General features: G+C 48.7%; 1 protein-coding gene across 1 annotated transcript in view; it reads left to right on the forward strand.

The window, feature by feature from the left end:
- Positions 1-19,388, forward strand: part of Tom1 (target of myb1 membrane trafficking protein) — a 35,791-nt gene that overhangs the window by 5,889 nt on the left and 10,514 nt on the right. Inside the window, exons 2-10 of the mRNA XM_034522725.2 lie at positions 8,281-8,365; positions 10,668-10,746; positions 11,976-12,125; positions 12,395-12,529; positions 12,621-12,767; positions 15,297-15,413; positions 17,897-18,030; positions 18,962-18,995; positions 19,244-19,337. Coding sequence (XP_034378616.1) covers positions 8,281-8,365; positions 10,668-10,746; positions 11,976-12,125; positions 12,395-12,529; positions 12,621-12,767; positions 15,297-15,413; positions 17,897-18,030; positions 18,962-18,995; positions 19,244-19,337 — 975 coding nt within the window. The remainder of the gene's footprint in view (positions 1-8,280; positions 8,366-10,667; positions 10,747-11,975; positions 12,126-12,394; positions 12,530-12,620; positions 12,768-15,296; positions 15,414-17,896; positions 18,031-18,961; positions 18,996-19,243; positions 19,338-19,388) is intronic.

Genomic DNA, 19,388 nt, shown 5'->3' on the forward strand with positions numbered 1-19,388 from the left:
GATTAACATCCCCAGAGCAAGGAAAATTCTGCTAGCCGACACGTCTGACACTGATTCTCTCTTGGCTTGAGATTTTGGACTTGCCAAGCCTCTGCAGTCATGTGAGTGCATGCCTTAAAGTTAAAATCAATGAGCCCACTGGTATTTGCATTATCATTTATATTCTCTCTCTCTCTCTCTCTCTCTCTCTCTCTCTCTCTCTCTCTGTCTTCATTTCTCTTTTATTTTTATTGTGTATATATGTGTTACATGATATATGAATGCCTATGTGTGTGTACAATTTCATGTGTATTTGTGTGCATGTGTGTGTGGAAGTCAGAGTCAGTGTTGAATGTCTTCCTCAGTTGCTCTTCACCTTTTTTGAGAGTGGCTGTCTCATTGAGCCTGGAGCACTCCATTTTTGCAGACTACCTGTCCAGTAGCTCCTGGTGTATTGCCTCTTCCTCTCCAGTGCTATGGTTATATGTACACACCGAGACACCCAGCCTCTTATGTAGTGCAGGGGATGGGAAACTATGTCTTTATATTCACACAGCAAGCACGTATCCACCAAACTATCTGTTTACCAGTTCCTCTATTTCTCTGAACCCTAACTAACCACAGAGCCCTCTCTACCTCCCGTACCCCAGCTGTCCTCTCATCTTGCTCAATCAGGGGTGGGGTAGAGAATGTCACCAACAGTCAGCCTATGCATGGTCTTGGTCCCTCCTGCCTGAACAGTTTAGGAAACTCTCCTTTGTCTAACCAAAAATTTCTTCAGCAAGGACTTATAGTTACATCAACTTGAAACCTGCGAACTGAGGAAGCAGTATCCTCCTCCTTAAGGTATTTTAAGGTTTCTCTTGTGGCCTGTGGTTTTAAAAAATGACAGGGGAGAGACAGCCAGAGTTTTAAGAAAGGACATTTCAGCAACTTAGGAAACTGATAGAACTTTCCAGGCTGGGTCTGGAAAGAATTGTTCATTTGGAAAGTAGGCTTCATGACAACTTGCTGACTAGAAAGAAAAAAAAGTTGGCTACTCTATATGACTTTAGAGTATTTTTTATGGGAAGACTTGAAATTTTGGACTGGTTTGTGGCTGATATTTTTGTCATGAGTAATATTTATTTTGGTGCTGATGCTGCATTCAGTGGGCACAGCATGCTTAACCTGCACGCTTTCATCTCCTTCACACAACCCTTGGAAAGTGAGTACTTTAGGTACCCTATTCTGCAGATGAGGCCCAGAGGAGCTAAGGCATTCACTCTGGGTCACACAGCCACTGGCTGCTAAAGTCAGGGCCTACACTACAAAGTGTCTATTCACATCCCATGTCTCTAGTTTCCCTCCTCACCACTGTCTCTCAGGACTGAGAGGGACTGACTCACTGGCTTTCTCCGTGAGTCACAGGGTATTCATCTAGAGTGATGTGTGCCCTAGTGGCTCCGGTGTTCCTGCCTCTTCCATACCAATGTCCTCCTCAGAGCAGGGAGCTCTGCTGAGGGCACCAGTAGTGAGGATCTCTACCAGAAGAACAGAGCCTACAGGTACCCGCCCCCCCAGGGACTCCCACCTGTGTTCAAGTAGCTAGGAATGAGTGGAGAAAGACTAGGAAAGCAAAACAGGCAAAACAGTGTGAGCCAGGGAAGGAAGTCTGCCATAGAGCAGGTCAGCATGGGGTTTATGAATGTCATAGAGCTGGTGTCCACAGAACCCTGCTGTCTATTCCGGGCAGATGACTTGAAGCCATTTGTAGATTCCCACACTACACTTGCAGCTGCTGCTGCTGCTGCTGCTGCTGCTGCTGCTGCTGCTTCTTCTTCTTCTTCTTCTTCTTCTTCTTCTTCTTCTTCTTCTTCTTCTTCTTCTTCTTCTCTTCCTCCTCCTCCTCTTCCTCCTCCTCCTCCTCCTCCTCCTCCTCCTCCTCCTTCTTCTCTCTCTCTCTCTCTCTCTCTCTCTCTCTCTCTCTCTCTCTATCTCTATCTCTATCTCTATCTCCTTCTCTGTCCCTCCCTCCCTTCCTTCCTTCCTAGAATGCACAGCTAGTCTGCATTCCGGGGTTCAGTCACTCGGATGCTGCTGCTGGGAAGGATCATGTCCAGAATTGACTCACATCAGGAACAAGGATGTTAGGTTAGAGGGCAGATTAAGGAACCTGGACAGGTGTGGTGGTGGCACACGCCTTTAATCCCAGCACTTGGGAGGGAGAGGGAGATGGATCTTTGTAAATTTGAGGCCAGCCTGGTCTACAGAGTAAGTTCCAGGATAGCCAGGGTTGTTACACAGAGAAACTATTTTGAATAAGAGAGAAAGAAGGAAAAGGAAGGAAGGGAGGGAGGGAGGGAGGGAAGGGGAGAGAGAGAGGAGGAGGAAGAGGAGAAAGAAAGAAAGAAAGAAAGAAAGAAAGAAAGAAAGAAAGAACAAACTTAGAATTTTCTGGCAGATTGGAATTTTATCCAGTAACTACTAGGGATCAAGGAATGCCAGGTGGAGGTGCTTCTAACCACAGTGCTGTACAGGTGACCATGCTGAAAATACAGCAGCAGTATCACCTAGTCACTTAGCAAACAGGTCCTGCAGGCTTCATCCAGTGTAATGAACTGGGAAACTCAGAAGCTGGTGCCCTCAGATCCGCTCTCACCCCAATGGAAGGGACAGACAAAAAAACCCACACTGTACCATGTTCCGAGGAATCTACTAGACAGAGCAGAAAGTTGCATTCTATTCAGAATGCTGGTTCAGGAGCAAGAAGGGAGAACTCAGGGCACCCAGACAGTGATCTGACCTTACTGCTGACCTAGGAACCGAGGTAAGAGACAAGAGCACAGTCCCAGAACAATTGAGCATGTTCACAAGTACAGAGGCCTGAGTGTGGGCCGTCAGGTTATTGCATTGCAGGTAGGAAGCTGAGCTATGTAAGGTTCAGACGCATCACAGCACTTGGGTCCTGACTGCCAAACTCCAGGAAGCCTAGGACACTAGATTCATACTGTAGGTACCACAGCACAGCCACCCTGTAGGAAAGCCAGCCAGCAGAGCCTGATAGTGGAATCCTGAAAGCTTGCCCTGCTTTGAGCCACTAGCAACAGGAAAGCTGACCAATAGAGACTGAACCTTGTACACATGTTTACCTATCAAGAAATTTGGAAAGACGCAGCTTTCCACGGGCTGCCAGCTCAATAATGTTCTTCCCAGGTCTTCCTTGTCATGAGCATGGAGGCCGAGGAGTGAGTGTAACAAACAGTACCAGGGAGATCAACACGGTCCAGGCCGTAGAGCTGAACTGCACACCTGGCAGCCTGGAGACTCAGTGCACTATTGCACAAATACACAAGGGCCCTCTCCTCTCTGCCACATGGAGTGTGGACCTGGGAGGGTTATGAGCTGGACAGGGAGAGGTAGTCTTCAGCAGGCAGAGCAAAGTAGCCAGCACTCTGGGGTAAACACTCTTCAGCATTGGCTAACACAGCAGCTGGGGTGACAGGAGCGGAGGGCCATGGAGCTCTGTGAGTGCTGGTCATTTGATCCTTGTTTTCCGGTGATCTCATGGTCCTGGAGGAGGTCGGTGAGGCGTTGGTTAAGGGTGGGTGTGGTGAGATAAGGGTGGAGTATGGATCAACAGACTAGTTTCCTCCTCTGCATCCTAGCCCTGCAGCTCTTGTGCTGACTCAGCCTCCCTTGCTACATTATCCACCATAAGCCTCCATTGGACTACACACTTGCTGATGGTAGGGCCTTATTAACCTTGCTCCCTGTTGTCTCCCCAGAGTCTGGACATGTTTCAAGGCATTTGGGAGGCATGAAACCATGGCTACAGGTCCATTTGAGCCTAAAATCCAGGTGGGAAGCAAAGGTAGGAGGATCAATACAAGTCTCAGGCTAGCCTTGTGTACAGAGTAAGTCCCAGGCTAGCCCTGCCTACAGAGTTAGCTCCAGGCCAGCCTGTCTACACAATAAGTTCCAGGCCAACCTTATCTATAAGGTAAGTCCAAGGCCAGCCTTGTCTACACAGTAAGTCCCAAACCAGTCCTGTCAACAATAGTAAGTCTCAAGCCAGTACTTTACATATTAAGTCTTAGGATAGCCATATATACAGAGTAAACTCTAGCCCAGCCCTGTCTACAGAAGAAGTCCCAGGTCAGGGGAGTAATAATAAAGCAAGATCCTTCCTTTAAAATAAAATAAAATAAAATAAAATAAAATAAATAAAAATAGTAAGAGGACTTGAGAAGCAGACTTTTGGGAAAGTGAATCTCTGCTTTGCAGCTTACCAACCGTGTAGCTGTGGAAAGTTCAAGCCCTCTGTTCCCCCATAGTTGTAGCCTGTTTTGAGGGGAGTGAGTGTCACTGTTTATATGACATTCTCAGCTCTATGTTCAGTTCAGACTGTGCCCAGTGAGCATGTACGTGAACTGGGCATCTGGCTGTGTGAAGGATGACCCTCCAGGCAGCACCCAGGGATGTGAAAGAAAAAGGGTTCAGGAGGGGACTCGGTATTGACTGTTCCTCTCACTCTGAAGAATTTGGGTCATGACCCTTGGTAGCAGGGATAACTTCTCAACAGAAAAGAGTGCTAGTGAGAATTGCATTGAAGAGAAGGGCATGGGGAAACAGTTCAGGCCTAGGCAGGTGATGGCACTGGTCCAGAGTTAGCCCTGCTAGAGGCCTAGCAGCTTCTGGCCTGTGCAGGTGAGGAGACAGCTGATATGGCAACAGGAAGGCAGCTGGTCATAGCTGTGATGCTGTCTGCACTCCACTGAGCACCCACAGAATGATTGCAAAGGACAGGAGAACAGGGTTCCTCTGAGACCATGAGGGCACATGTCCTGCTAGGGATTCTGGGTCACCACTGAAGATGGACAGGTTGGAGGCAGAGGCAAGCATCCAGCAACTACCCAAAAGCATAACCTTTGGCCAAGGCTCATTCCTTCCTGTTGTCCCAAGATGTTCCTCACAGCCTTCACATGACTTCAGACAGTTGACTGTTGAGAAGCCACACTGCTATGAAGAAGGCAGGCTCAACCTGATCTGACACACAGAGGCATGACCCATAAGTGAACATGCTTGAGTTAGAAGGTAGCAGGCTGGAGCCACTGCCCAGATCAAGTCACTAAGTTGCCTCTGGGCAACACACACCTGCATCAAGCCCAACACAGCTGCTGATCCCAGGACAGCAATCCTTGAGCATTAACAAGCTTGTAATGACAACAGAGACCTGCAGGAGCTAGGAGACAAGAGCCACTGCCCACCAGCCCTTGAAAGTCACTGTCAGCAGCTCGAGGTGGAGAGTCAGTTATGCTCTGGGAAGCTGGGAAAGGTTTTTATTCCCTTCTTAAAATAGCACATTACTTCCATGTTTAAAAACAAAACATGGCGATCCTGTTCTCAAGTTCCACACTTACATGACACATCTCAGGGCAAGTCAGAAGAGAGTCTGGGATTCTACAGCTTCTCAAATGATCTTCTTACCTTTGTCACCTCCTCCTCTTTTTCTTTCTTTTCCTGTTTAGGACACAGTCCTGTCTGCTTGTCACCCACATCTCCATCTCTGTTGGCATGCTTGCAAGACTAATTAGACTATTCCTGCACCTGCCCCGTGCCACAGCCTTCCTCCCCAGTCACTGGCCTTCCCACATGATTGTAGCCCCTTCTGAAACATCAGTTCTCTTCCCAGGAGAAGAAGGTGCTCAGTTACCAGGGTTTGCTGATGGCCATCAGCAGCACCAGTGAGAGGGCTGAGAGGCCCTTGGGTGCCTGGGATTGGGAAGGGCAGAGTACACAACCTGAGGAAGATCAGGAGGATGCTTTGGAATGCCCCGACCCCAGTGAGAGCAAGGTAGCAAGGCAGGCATGAGAAGTTTGTTGCAAAAAACCAGCCACCCCTCACCATAGGATGCTGGTGTTTTGTTTTGTTATGAATTTTGGTTGGTTGTTTTTTTGGGGTTGGTTTGAGATAGGATCCAACCATGTAGGTCTGGATGGACTTGTTATGGTAACTAGGCTCACCTCTAACTCACAAAGTTCAGCCTGCCTCCCTCCCAAGTGCTGTGTGCTGTCCATTTTAAGGTACTGACCCCGCTATCTGGGTTTCCTCATTGAGATGTAAATGGTAGTATACGCCTCTTGAGGTGACAATTAAATCTCATGTTTATTATCGCTAGCTAATTACACTGGTGATTATATAATGTATAGCTTAAGAGGTTAAAATAGTACAGAAGGGCGTGTCGGCCAGGCAAAGACTAGGGAACCCTGGAAGGTTGTGAGGCTCAGGAAGAAAATGGCCATTCTCAGGAGCATGAGGAATGGGAGGGGTGGACACTGGGAGAGAGAATGAACACAGTGCCAACTTGTGAAGAGGGATTGTCAGGGCACTGGTACTATTAGACACAGGTTTGAGCTCAAGGATGACTCAACACTGGCCATCGGGCTAAGGGCAGCCTGCAGAGGAGCAGGTTTTCATGGTTAAGCAGTCCCTACCCCCAGACACTCTGTGTCAAGTCATAACCTGCTCAAGGGGACTCTTGGCCTCAACGTGAGGAGTGGTGACCGAAGTCACACTCATTAGATATTTGTGGAAAGAACATGCCTTGTCTTCCAGCCCTTCTAAAGGGATACCTTCTTGGCCTCCTCCCCTGGCCATAAGCCAGTGGCATGGCATCTGCCCTTCTGTCTCAGCCTCCCGTCATGTGTTTGGGACACACTGGAACCTGTCTGGCTGCAGGAGGCAAGGGTGGACCTGAAGGCATGCTAGTTAGAGAGCCAGCTGCCTGACTAGCCCAGCAGGGGCATTGCAGCAAGTTGGAAGAGTCAGAGCCCCGCCCAGTCACATGGAGACCACCCCCATCCTCTTCTAGTCCTGCTAAAAGTGTGCTGTGTTGTGAGGCGTGCTCCGCACACCATGGAGCAAGAACTGTATCTGTCTACCAGGCATCTCAGTGCTTTCTTGGGCCTGGCTTACAAAGAGCTGTGTAATGGTCAGCCATCAATACCACCCAGCTATAAAGACTGTCTTCCTTGTGTGACAAGTGACACTAGCAGCCAAACTGGTATGTATGTACATGACATCTTCAGCCAGAGTCTGAAAGCCAGAGGACGACACCAAGGATCTTACTCTGTGCATATGAAGTGTTACCCTGTCACACTGCTTACATGTGGTAAAAATACATATGTTTGCCATGCCAGCCAGGACATGACAAGAGGTAGAACAAAGTTGAGTGTTATGTGTGAACAGTAGACATGGCAGTGTGTGTGTAGGGGGGTTGGTGAAGGGCTCATGTTTTCTGAACCTAGATTCATCCTTCACATAACACCCACCGATGTCCTTGGAGGTGGGGTCTTATTATGTAAGATTGGATTTGGATTTTGTGCATAGCACCAAATCAAATGGCCTTGACCTCTCAGTCTCCCTGCCCCTGCCCTCTAAGTACTGGGATTACATGTGTGTGCCACCATGCTTGCCTCCCCATTACAAGTCTTGAGAATTTTGTAGCTGGTTTCTAGCTCAGATATCTTACCCTAAGTATCACCCAGCATGAAAGTGATTCCAGAGCCTTGTGACTGGACCAGGTGATGACACAGTTGAAGATGGTCCTTTATGTTTATGACTTGTGTTCATATAAAGGGAAGAATTGGGCTGGGAAGGTAGCTCAGTGGTAGAGCATTTGCCTGCCATGCACAACACCCTGCCTCCAAGCCCCAGTACCAGAAAAGGAAAACAATAATCCCAGCATTTACTGTACAGCCATTCTGAGAGAGTGCCACTTGTACACTGGCCACCCTCGAGGCTGATCTTTCATTGACACAACCTATGGAAAGAAGCAGTGCCTCAGGAGGGCATGGAAGGCCAAGTCCCATAAAGAAGAAATCGATTGCAGTGGGGGCCTGTAAGAAATGAGAGCCTGGGACAGGGAAAGAGATAGTTGCTCCCCATTGAATACTTGGAACTTTTATGTTTGAACCAGGTGACTACTTCCAAGCCAAAGGCTAATAGGAAGTAAAGAGGAACATAACCTACCCAGATAAAAGTACCCTGTCATAAACAAGCTCTCTGAGGCCAGGCCTGACTCGGTTCTTAGCCTCATTTATCCTCTTAGCCAGTTTCCTTATCTACAAAAGGGCAAGGACACTTCTGGCCTCATATGGCTGGCAGGATCCAGTGACAAGTGGGACAGCATCGAAGCCTAGGTGCCCAGAAAGCATTTGTGACCTTCTGCTTTATCTGTTTCCTTCCTCCTCACTCCACTGTCTGAGTCTAACCATCCAGGACTCCCCGTACCTTTGTAACTCACAATCTCTTCACAGAGAAAGCTACAGATGGCTCCTTGCAGAGCGAGGACTGGGCCCTCAACATGGAGATCTGTGACATCATCAACGAGACCGAGGAAGGGTAAGGGCCCATGAGTTGAGGGGTGGGGATGCAGGCTGTGACAGCCAACTATAACAGTACACACCAGCATGATTCCTATCTATGTCCCACAAGATGATCTCCATAACTGCCCACTGTTGTAGCTACAGAGTCTAACCCTGCTGTACAGTAGTAGCTTGACTCCATCATAGACAGCAGCATGGCACTTTAAACATCTTTGGACCATGATCCAATATAGTGCCTTCATTGAGTGGATGAAAAGCTCAGAGTTGTAAAGTTCAAAAACACTGTAAGACAGTTGGTGGTGGTGCATGCCTTTAATCCCAGTACCCAGGAAGCAGGGGCAGGGAGAGTTCAAGGCCCACCTGATCACATCAAGAGTTCTAGGACAACCAGGGCTACACAGAGAAACCCTGTCTCTAAAAAAGACACAGTGTGTGTGCAGCTGGCCACTAGGGTCACTAACTGTGACCCACACAGTGTCTCTGAACGGCAGGCCAGATGTCATACAGATCCAGAGCTCTACCTGGGACAAAACCAGCTAGAGACTCATGGTGCCCTTCTGGATGCTGAAAGCTGGCATCTTAGGGCAGCTTTTCTCTGAGAGCAAGAATATACTTTCAGTTCCTTAAGATTAAGAATCAGGCCGGGCGGTGGTGGCACACGCCTTTAATCCCAGCACTTGGGAGGCAGAGGCAGGTGAATTTCTGAGTTTGAGGCCAGCCTGGTCTACAGAGTGAGTTCCAGCACAGCCAGGACTACACAGAGAAACCCTATCTCAAAAAAGCAAAAAAAAAGATTAAGAATCAGCAGGGCCATCAAGGAGTTCCCAGGGGGCAGCCGTGAATCAGAGCAGAGCTGTGGACCAGAGTGGATGCCTGCAGGTGACCAGCTATGAAGTCCTAGTGTTTGCTCAGAAAGCTGATTCCAGCCGAAGCACATGGTATGGGACAAGTGTTGGAGTCCTGTCTTCCTCTGTGGGATGGGACCATGGACAAGTCACATTACCTCTCAGGGACTGTTTCCTCAAAAGATCTCTGTTAAATCCTGCCAAAACTCTAGTCTAAGTCCTTGAGTGGGGCAGAAGGTAGAATGAGGTGGATGTGGGTGGCTGTGGCAGGCAGGGAGGGCAGCTGGATGAGGCCTCTGCTCTGGTTAATCAGAACATCCTCCCAGTTAAGTACAGATTGGCACAGAGGGGCAGGAGGCAGCGAGTGCAGCCTGAACTTTGGGGAGACTGTGGGTATCTTATGCTAGGAGAAGATGGTAACTCCAGGCCCCAACCAAGTCCCCCTCAGCTCTGCTGTGTGATTCATTCCTACACATCTTCATCTGGACTCATAGTGAGAGCAAGGTGTGAGTGGACAGATGGCAGGACCACAAGGAAAAATCCTACTGAGCCTCTGCTAGGACCAGTAAGTCACTGCAGTAGCTTTGGAGACTGTTCTGTCTCCATGGTGATCTTGGGAAGGACAGAGTTCATTTGAGCACTTTAAATGTTCCAGACACTGCCCACAGCATGGAGGAGCCAGGAGCCATAGGCAATGACAGGCATGACCCTTGGCCACAGCAGTCTCACCTAAATCTCTATGTCTTTGGCAGAATCATACCATTGCCATATACTTTGTCTGTGTCTGTGCAGTACATAGTCTACTGCCAGTGCTGTCCCCTTTTCTCCAGGCCACCTCAGTCCCTTTCACACACTAAAGGGTTCCACAGGCCAGTCAGCTTTTCATAACTGTAACAATGCCCTTGAGATGATTTTTATCTCAGTTTTGGTTTGGTTTGGTTTGGTTTGGTTTTTTGTTTATGGAGCTGAAGCAGAAGTTTTTATCATCTTAGTCTTAGGTTGCACACCATGAGGAGTGTGTGATGAGCTCACTCACCACATGGCCAGGGAACAAAAGACTGACAGGGACCATGGTTCCATGGTACCCATCAAAGTCACATCTGTAATGATGAAAAGACCACCCAGCAGCCAGCTCTTCTCCTGACCCCACCCCAACCCAGGGCCTGTACATGCTAGACAAGCAGTGCCATTGAACTAGAGCCTCAACCTAAGCCCCTCCACAAGGGTCTCAGTGGTGCCACTGTGATGGTGGAAATAGTTTTTAAATACATGGGTCTTTAGGGGACATGACACTACTGACACCAAGAACTGAAGCCAGCTGCCACTGGAACTGCCCAGGGAAAGACAGGGAGCTGTCTGAGGTGCTCTGAGTACAGGCTGTGCTCACTCTCCTGATCCTGGGCCCTAGGCCTTTTGTGCTGGGGAAGAGGTTTCTATGCCTAAGTCCATCCTTCTTTTTGTCTTTTTTGCCAGCCCCAAAGATGCCTTCCGAGCAGTGAAGAAGCGAATTGTGGGGAATAAGAATTTCCATGAGGTCATGCTGGCCCTTACGGTGAATATTCTGCTACCTGTCTCATCTATCTATCCCTTCATGATCTCTTCCATGGCTGGACCGTGGTCTGCTGAAAGCTGCTTTTCCTTAGTTAGGTCCAGCGGGAATCCCATCCATGCTTGGGTTTCTCACCTGAAGACTCAGAAGAAAAGGACCGTGAGGAAATGTTTTTCCATCCACACTATTGTTGAAGGTGGATGCAAGGGAACTGGAAAGGAATTTCCATTCTTTTTTTTTTTTTTTGGTTTTTCAAGACAGGGTTTCTCTGTGTAGTCCTGGCTGTCCTGGAACTCACTCTGTAGACCAGGCTGGCCTCGAACTCAGAAATCCGCCTGCCTCTGCCTCCCAAGTGCTGGGATTAAAGGCGTGCGCCACCACCGCCCAGCAGGAATTTCCATCCTTAACATGGGCAGTAGATACACTGGGACCACTTCCCTCTAAAACTGTACCCTAAAGAATGAACACAAAACAAATGCCTATGTCTAAGAACAGTGTTGACATCAGCACTAAGACAGGCCACCATGGGACCATCAGACATCCTATCTTCAGGACAACCTGGCTGGAAAGTGGGCAGAACACCCTATCCCATCCTCTACATGGTAGTGCTTCAATGCAAATAGTCCTGCTTCCCTGAAAAGCACAAGCAGCTTCTGCTAGGCCATGGGAAGAGGAGGTCAGTGCTTGGTCCTTGGGTCATGACGTTACCTACCTAAGTTGTATCTGACTTCCTGAACCTCTAAGCTTCCATACTAGTGTTTCACAACCTGTGGGTCGCAACCCCTTTGGGGGTCAAATGGCTCTTTTACAGGGGTCACATATCAGATATCCTGTGTATCAGATATTTACATCAAGTTTCATAACAGTAGCAAAATTACAGTTATGAAGTAGCAACAAAAAATAATTTTATGGTTGAGGTGTTAACATCACATGAGGAACTGTGTCAAAGGGTCACAGCATTAAGAAGGTTGACAACTACTGCTCTAGACAGTGTGAGCTAGAAACCAGGATTAAGTTATAGTAGGCCCTGGCCTAGTAGGGAGGGAGTCCTGTCTGCCCCATCATGTCCCAGTCCTCTAGGAGGCAAGCCCCCAAATCCAGCACTGTTTCCATTCTTATGTCCTAGGGGCTCCCTTCTAGAAGCCTCCTGTCTTCTGCTGGGCTTCCCTCTAGGAGAGAAAAGGCCACTTCACTTCCCTGATGTGGCATTCTCTGGGTACTTTGACCTACAGGTCTTGGAAACATGTGTTAAGAACTGCGGGCACCGCTTCCATGTACTGGTGGCCAGCCAGGACTTTGTAGAGAATGTGCTGGTGAGGACCATCCTGCCGAAGAACAATCCACCCACCATTGTGCATGACAAGGTGTTGAACCTCATCCAGGTGTGCTCTTTGGCAGGGTAGGGTGTCTCAGTGGCCTCAAGGGGTAGGGGAATGCCGGGGCTATTCTTCCAGTCTGCTAAGTGAACTGCTTACATGTGCAGCAGGACTTATCACTGCGTGCTAAGCCTGGTGCACAGGGTTAGAGGACCAGGCAACAGGAGGAAGAGGAGGGAAGCACTCTGTCCTCTGTCTAGGTGCCAGGGTCGGGCAGGCTCACAGAAAAGAAGGTGAGCAGTGGTTACCGGCCATGTCCCCTTGTCCCCTCTCAGTCTTGGGCTGACGCGTTCCGCAGCTCGCCTGATTTGACAGGTGTTGTTGCTGTCTACGAGGACCTGCGAAGGAAGGGCCTGGAATTTCCCATGACTGACCTGGACATGCTGTCGCCCATCCACACACCCCAGAGAGTAAGGAGAATTTTGGATGGGGTGGGAGTTGTCCTGGGGGGCCGCAGTGCCTTTCCAGGAGGCCTCACTCACCCTGTTTTTTGCCCCCTAGACTGTATTCAACTCAGAGACACCATCGGGACAGAACTCTGTGGGCTCCAACTCCAGTCAGCGCAGAGACCCGAGTCAGCATGTTACCCCTCTGCCCACTCCAGCTGTTCTCCCGGGTGATTCACCCATCACACCGACTCCTGAGCAGGTAAACAGACAAGAGTGTAGCAGAACCATAGGGTCCAGGAAGGTGTTAGAGATGGCCCCTAGCATCGTGGAAACTCCTTGTCCTCTCAGCAGCCCATAGATGTGTGCTGTTCATCCTTCGTTCCGGATACGGCTCAGACAGGCAAATGTACCAACTCAGAATCACACAGCTCATCAGAATCTGCTGGGATTCAAGTTCCAGTCTCTCTAACTCCTGGAGTGCAGTCCACTACTGCTGTCATTTTCCAAAGTCTTCCCTCCATGGAGCCCTCTGTGCGCCACCATGGAGAGGAAATGGCCAACAGGCAGGTGTTCCCTTCCACTTGGGCCTTTCCACTCATCTGTGTGCTGATAGGCTCACATAGAGTTTCATCTGAATTGAGATTTGAGTTGAAGACAACCTTAAAAGATCTGTATGCTTGCTGGGGTTGCTGGCATGCCTTTAATCCCAGCTCTTGGGAGGTAGAGGTGAGTGGATGTGTGTGAGTTCAGAGCCTCTGATGTACGTGGAGACTTTCGGGCTGGGCTGTGAAACCCTGTCCTAGAAAGAAGGTGGGAGGGAGAGAGAGATCTACATCTTCAGAAATGAGAAACCTCGCTTGTACCGTTGCCTTCCACAACCTCTCATGAGGAAACACAGAAACCTAATGAGGTTCTGGGGAAGTTTCCCTAGTCAGTGGCTAGTTCTAGACCAGACCAGGTGGCTGTAATATAAATTATTGGTCATTTGAGATAAGGTACTGGGCTGGGCTTGAGGCCTTCACAGACCTTAGACCGTCACCAGTGAAATACATAGACTTAGCTGCTAAGTGTGCTGGAGGTAGATTCACTAACGTGATACAAATGACAGACACTTAATTCCAAAGAACTGTTCCCTGACCACTTGCGTGCAGTGCACAGTCTCAGCCCCACAAAGAGAAACTTCGTGCTGTCTTATACCAAGTTGTGAAACCATGCACCACAGCAAGCATGACTAGAAAAGGCTGGCTCACTGAGCACATAGGTAAAGCCTAGAAAATTGTAAAATTGCCAGGCGGTGGTGGCGGACGCCTATAATCCCAGCACTTGGGAGGCAGAGACAGGCGGATTTCTGAGTTCGAGGCCAGCCTGGTCTACAGAGTGAGTTCCAGGACAGCCAGGGCTACACAGAGAAACCCTGTCTCAAAAAACAAAAAAAAAAAAAAAAAAAAAAAAGAAAGAAAGAAAGAAAAAAAGAAAATTGTAAAATTACTGTGAAATACAAAACAATTATCTACTTTGTTTCTGATTTCAACTAGTTTTTCTAAAGTCTGTATATTAAAACTGATTAGTGCTAGAAGGTTCTTGCTAAGTAAAACTGAGTATTTTTGTTTGATTTCATAGCCCCTTTCGCCTCCTGGGGCATGTTAGGATGCTGTGGTGTGGTAATGTAGGCTCCTCTGTGGTTAGATCCCTTTGGGTTTGGATGACAAGCTGGTGATGAGCAAGCGTGTCCACTCACACCAAGAATTATTAAACAAGTCATTCTGCCTGATACTGTGGGGTGTGCTGTTAGTCAGTTTCAGTGGATATGGTATTTGTCTCTGCATGCCTGTTTCTTCATCCTTGAGCTCCATAAAGGTGGCAGAGCCTACCTGTGATGACATGTGTTCAGTGCTTGGTGCTTTCTAACTAGTCAGTAAGTGGTAGCTGCTGTCACAGTCATGAATTCAAAATCTGAAGTTTATTGCCACTCAGGTACACAATTTAGAACATACCATTATTTCCCCAAATATATTCTTCTAGCCATTAGATTCATGAGCCATCCCATCATAAGAGGATTCTTCAGCCAGGTACATCTGGGGGCACCTTCGTCTGCGTCTCAATATTCAAAGTGAACACAGTGTCCATGAGCATATAAAGTCCCTCAGAGTTCACAAAAGACACTGCACATTGACCCTCACAACCTCATCTGTTTGAGGACACTGACCACCTTCATTGTTATGTGTCTCCAGGCCTGGAACCTTGGCTCCCTTTGATCACTGATACAAGTACTGGATCCGAGTTTCATGTTCACATGGGTAGCAGGCCTGGCACTTACTTTTGGATAGGCCTGAGCTCTAAAGAATCCCAATTCTCTTAGGGGAGGAAAAGACAGAGACAGAGCCTACTCTGTCTTCCCAGGCATAAGGGGACTGCAACCTGCCTTCCTACTTCTTAGGAGAACTGCCATCCCTCGGGCCTCATTAACTGCCATCTTGGTCCTAAGAGATGCTGGCACTCTTCCAACCACCCTCACTGGCTTATTCCCCTCTGATTGTCACACTGCTTTCAGCCTGCCTCTGTTCCTGGCTCCTGGTTGGGAAATGGCAGCGGTTGGTAGCACCTCTGTGGGGGGCTGTGTAGTGGGAGGAACCTCCTGTGGGCTTTTGAGTACAGAGTCATCCACAAGAGTCAGCAGGGAAGCTATGTGGAGAAAGTGTTGGCTGGGTAGTTCCTGGGCTGCATGACTGTGGAGGAGGCATGGGCTCTAGACTCTGGCTTTTCTCCCCCTTACAATGGTGCATTTCAGATTGGGAAGCTGCGCAGTGAGCTGGAGATGGTGAGCGGAAACGTGCGAGTGATGTCAGAGATGCTGACAGAGCTGGTGCCTACCCAGGTAGAGCCTGCAGACCTGGAGCTACTACAGGTGAGCAAAGCCTGCTGCAGGTTCAGCCAGTGACCTTGTGTGCATCCATACCTTTTTCTTCCTTGCAGTCTACATTGCAGTCTTTTGTTTTTTGCTGGGAGCTCTGAGGCAATAGGAAACAATACAACCAGGAACCTTGGGTTTGCATCAGACAGGAATTCATATCTTAATTCTGCTGCTTTCTGACTTGAACAAAACAGCCCCTCATTTTCTCCATCTCTTTGGCTGTTTTGATACAAACGGGACATGAGAGTTAAATGAGATAGTACATGTGAAACATCTACTCCTCCACCCAGTACTGATGAGCACAGACAGCACTGGGAAAAGCCAGAAGGGCTGGTTCCCACTCTTCACAGTGTTGATGGTAGCAAGCAGGAGGGACAAAGCAATGTGGGCTTTAAGAGGAGTGAGCATCCGGTCTTGGGGAGCTGAGGCTGGTGGGAATTGCTAGATTTTGATCCCGGGTGTCATATGATACTCACCTGATCCTGTCTGTATATGTGGTGGGGCCCAGGACTGAGGAGGGTTAGGCAGCCTTCCAGTTGGGGACACTAAAGAAGGCAGTGAGAAAGTCGGGAACCAACAAAGCCAGAGTCTCCAGAATGTGTGGAGACAGAATGCTTTGTGTGCAGAATGCTCTGTGTACTGTCTGTATCGTTCTCCCACCAACCCTCAGAAAGCAGTTTGGAAGGCAGGTCTTTATGCCCTTGTGACTGCTCAGAGATTCTTATATTTGGGGTGGGGGAATAAATAAAATAGGAGTGTCTTAGCTGAGTGGACTCTTGAGTGTGAGAACAAGATGAAGAAAGGAGGTTGATTAAGAGTTGTCCCAAGCCATATGTCCCAAGCCAAGACCATGCAGATATGAGCAGTCTGGGATACTCAGAAGTCTGGAGCCAGCTGTCAAGGGGACATAGAGTCAGTGTCCATAAGATGAGTACTCTTTGTGTCAAGCTCAATATAGGTGCTTGATATACATTCATTCATAGCCCTAAACAAACCCATTCTCCAGATCAGAAAACTAAGGCAAAGAAAGGCCTGTAACACGCTTAGGGTCATTGTGGCTGGTAGGTAGCAAATCCAGGATTTGTGACTTGGACCAACGACTTCAGTCTAGGCTCTTCTTCTGTCCAGAGGGACCCATGAGGAAGCAGAAGCTAATGTCAGTTATACTTCATCACAGGAGGAAGAGAAGGGGACCCCAGGGATGTTGAAAGTCACCCTGAGCAGATGAAGAAACCCTAGGAGGCCTGGGTGGGGTGGGTGGGGAACAAGGTCCACGGGAAGCCAGAGATTGTGCAGTGCCTCATCTCTGACCCTACAAGAGAAAGTGTGCTGGCATCTCCACGCCAGGTGCCAGGGAAAACGTGACCAGTCTTCTTACAGTTGCCTGTTGACCAAAGGAGGTTATTTTACTTACTTATTTTTGAGTCAAGGTCTCATGATGCAGCCTAGCCTGGTCTTGCATGTTCTCCATCCCCATGTCTCAGCCCCTGACTGCTAGCGTCGCAAGTGCATAGCATCACACCCAACCTCTCATAGCATCACACCCAACCTCTTAATTTTTTTATTTTTTTTCCAAAACAAGTTTAACTGTGATTAAATCCAATCAGTAACATGGCGACTAAATAGAGTGTAGGATCCAGAAAAAAAACAAAAAGACATTAGCAAAAAGGTTTTGACAAATGTCTAACTGGGTGAAGGCACATGAGAACCTCTGTGCCATACTGCAGCTCTTCAGTAAATCTGAAAATTGTTCCAAAATAAGTTTATCAAAAGAGAAAAAAGCCAGTCCATGAGAATAGTGAGGCAAAAACTCCAAATCCAGATGTGTGTCGGAGAAGTTACAACTTGTTCACACCACGGCCCCATCTTCAGGCCCGTCATCCTCCTCACCCGCCTTTGTTTTTCCCTTAGGTGTGCATATGTCTGTGGTGTCTATGGTGTGTGTATGAGTGAGACATGTCAGTACTACAACTTGCATATAGAAGTCAGAGAACAACCTTAGGGAGCCAGCTCTCTCCTTCTACGCTGTTTGAGGCAGTGTCTCTCTGCGCTACTTTACCACATGGGCCAGACTAGTTGGTCCAAGAGGCTGAGGCTTTTCTCAGTAAGCAAACATGGTGGCCAAAACTTGACTCTGCAGTCTGCATGTTGTCCCATTGAAACAGCAGAATCATTATCATGGTGCATTCCAGTACTTTAAATGTTAGTGTGAAGCCTAACGCTTCCAGCTACTGCAGAAGCTGTGGGTCATGTGAGGCCAGGAGCTCCACAGCAGCCTAGGCGACAGTAAGAGCTCGCCTCACAACTCAAGACTGTAATTATACTGCAGCACCTAAGCAGTAATCTTGAAAACAGACTTGTGGAGCCCCAAAAGCTGTTCTGTGGTGCCATGAAGACCCCTCCTCCAGTACTGACTACCGTTCATGGGGAGCAGCCTTGTCCTGCTGGTGGCCTCAGTGCCTCACTTCTCCCTGTAGGAACTCAACCGAACCTGCCGTGCTATGCAGCAGCGGATCCTGGAGCTCATCCCTCGTATCTCCAATGAGCAGCTGACGGAGGAACTGCTCATGATCAATGACAACCTCAACAACGTGTTTCTGCGCCATGAACGGTAATCCTACCACACCTTCACCTGGGCCATGGCCTGGGCTCCTCCACAGTCATTTTCCCTGTGCCTTTTTCAGACATCAGCCAGCTACCAAAGCTTCCAGCTCTGCCCATCACTGAGCCTCTTGGGTAGTAGGTAGTCATAAAAGCAGGAAGCAAAGTGCCGTGCTTCTAGAAACGGGTTATTACCTAGCCACCTCCCACTCCCTGTGTCTCTTATGTGTTCCTCACTTGCTGTGTGATCAGTTGCAAGGGGCTGGCCCCTGAGGGCCACAGCTGGCCAGTTTTTTTCTGTTCATTATTAGCCCAAGAGGATGCAGGTCCTCCTCCTTGCCATCTGAGGTACACTGTGTAGTAGTCCCCCAGTACCCTAGCATCAGGCCCCTAATTCACCAGTTTGTTCCAGTGCCAGCCAACTGCTACTAGTCTCAACTCAGTCATCACCTCAGCTGGTAGGCAGGTGCCCAGAGACATTAGAACAGAAGATGAATTCAGAAGTGATGGTCTTTATGCCAGACCAGAATTCCAACAGGCTGGACACTAAAGTCCTCTCCACCCACCTCCCTAGCCCCTGGCCCCTAAGTGAGGGTTAGAGACAAGTGGCCACCTTAGAGAACCATCCACACATTCTCAAGTGTAGAATAGGTAACTAGACAAAGCAGTGCTCTACTTGCTGAGTGTCCCTTTCTTTTGTGTTCCTGTCACCTTGTTTCTTGCTGACCATTGCAAGGTGGTCGGTCCTATAAGTGATCATATACTCCCCAGCCCCGTGCAAGTGAATAGGGGCTTTGCTAATGATGGCATGGCAACAGCAAGTATGTGCTGCATCTGTGAGGCTAGACCAGTTATCTCCTCATCCTGGTACTGATCTGGGGTCCTCTGGGGACCTGTAGTATCCAACTGTTCTTTTGACTGGGGTATTCTCTGTCTCATAGGTTTGAGCGCTTCCGAACAGGCCAGACTGCCAAGGTAAGAGGCATCTCTTTTGGACTATATCATGCTGTATTGAGAGGAAGTGAGAGGAAGTTCTCACCCTCTCCGTGGTGCCTTCCTTGGGCTCCTAGGGAAGTCTCTGACTTCTTACACCACTCCCCCTTTAAGGGGAATAAGCTGTGCTGCCACCTCTCAGGGCCTTCCCAGCTCCCATTCAGACATGGGGCCTGGAGGCAGATCACTGCCACCTGAAAGGATCTTCTAGGCATCTCTGCTCACCTTAGGCCTCCAGTGAAGCTGAGCTCGCTGCTGACCTGATTGACATGGGCCCTGACCCTGCAGCCACAAGCAACCTCTCATCCCAGCTGGCAGGAATGAGTAAGTATGCTGGGGGCTCCAGCCAAGGGTATGTTACAATGTGTGGGTAGC

This window comes from Arvicanthis niloticus, chromosome 18, assembly GCF_011762505.2.
Source record: "Arvicanthis niloticus isolate mArvNil1 chromosome 18, mArvNil1.pat.X, whole genome shotgun sequence".
NCBI classification, from domain to species: Eukaryota; Metazoa; Chordata; class Mammalia; order Rodentia; family Muridae; genus Arvicanthis; species Arvicanthis niloticus.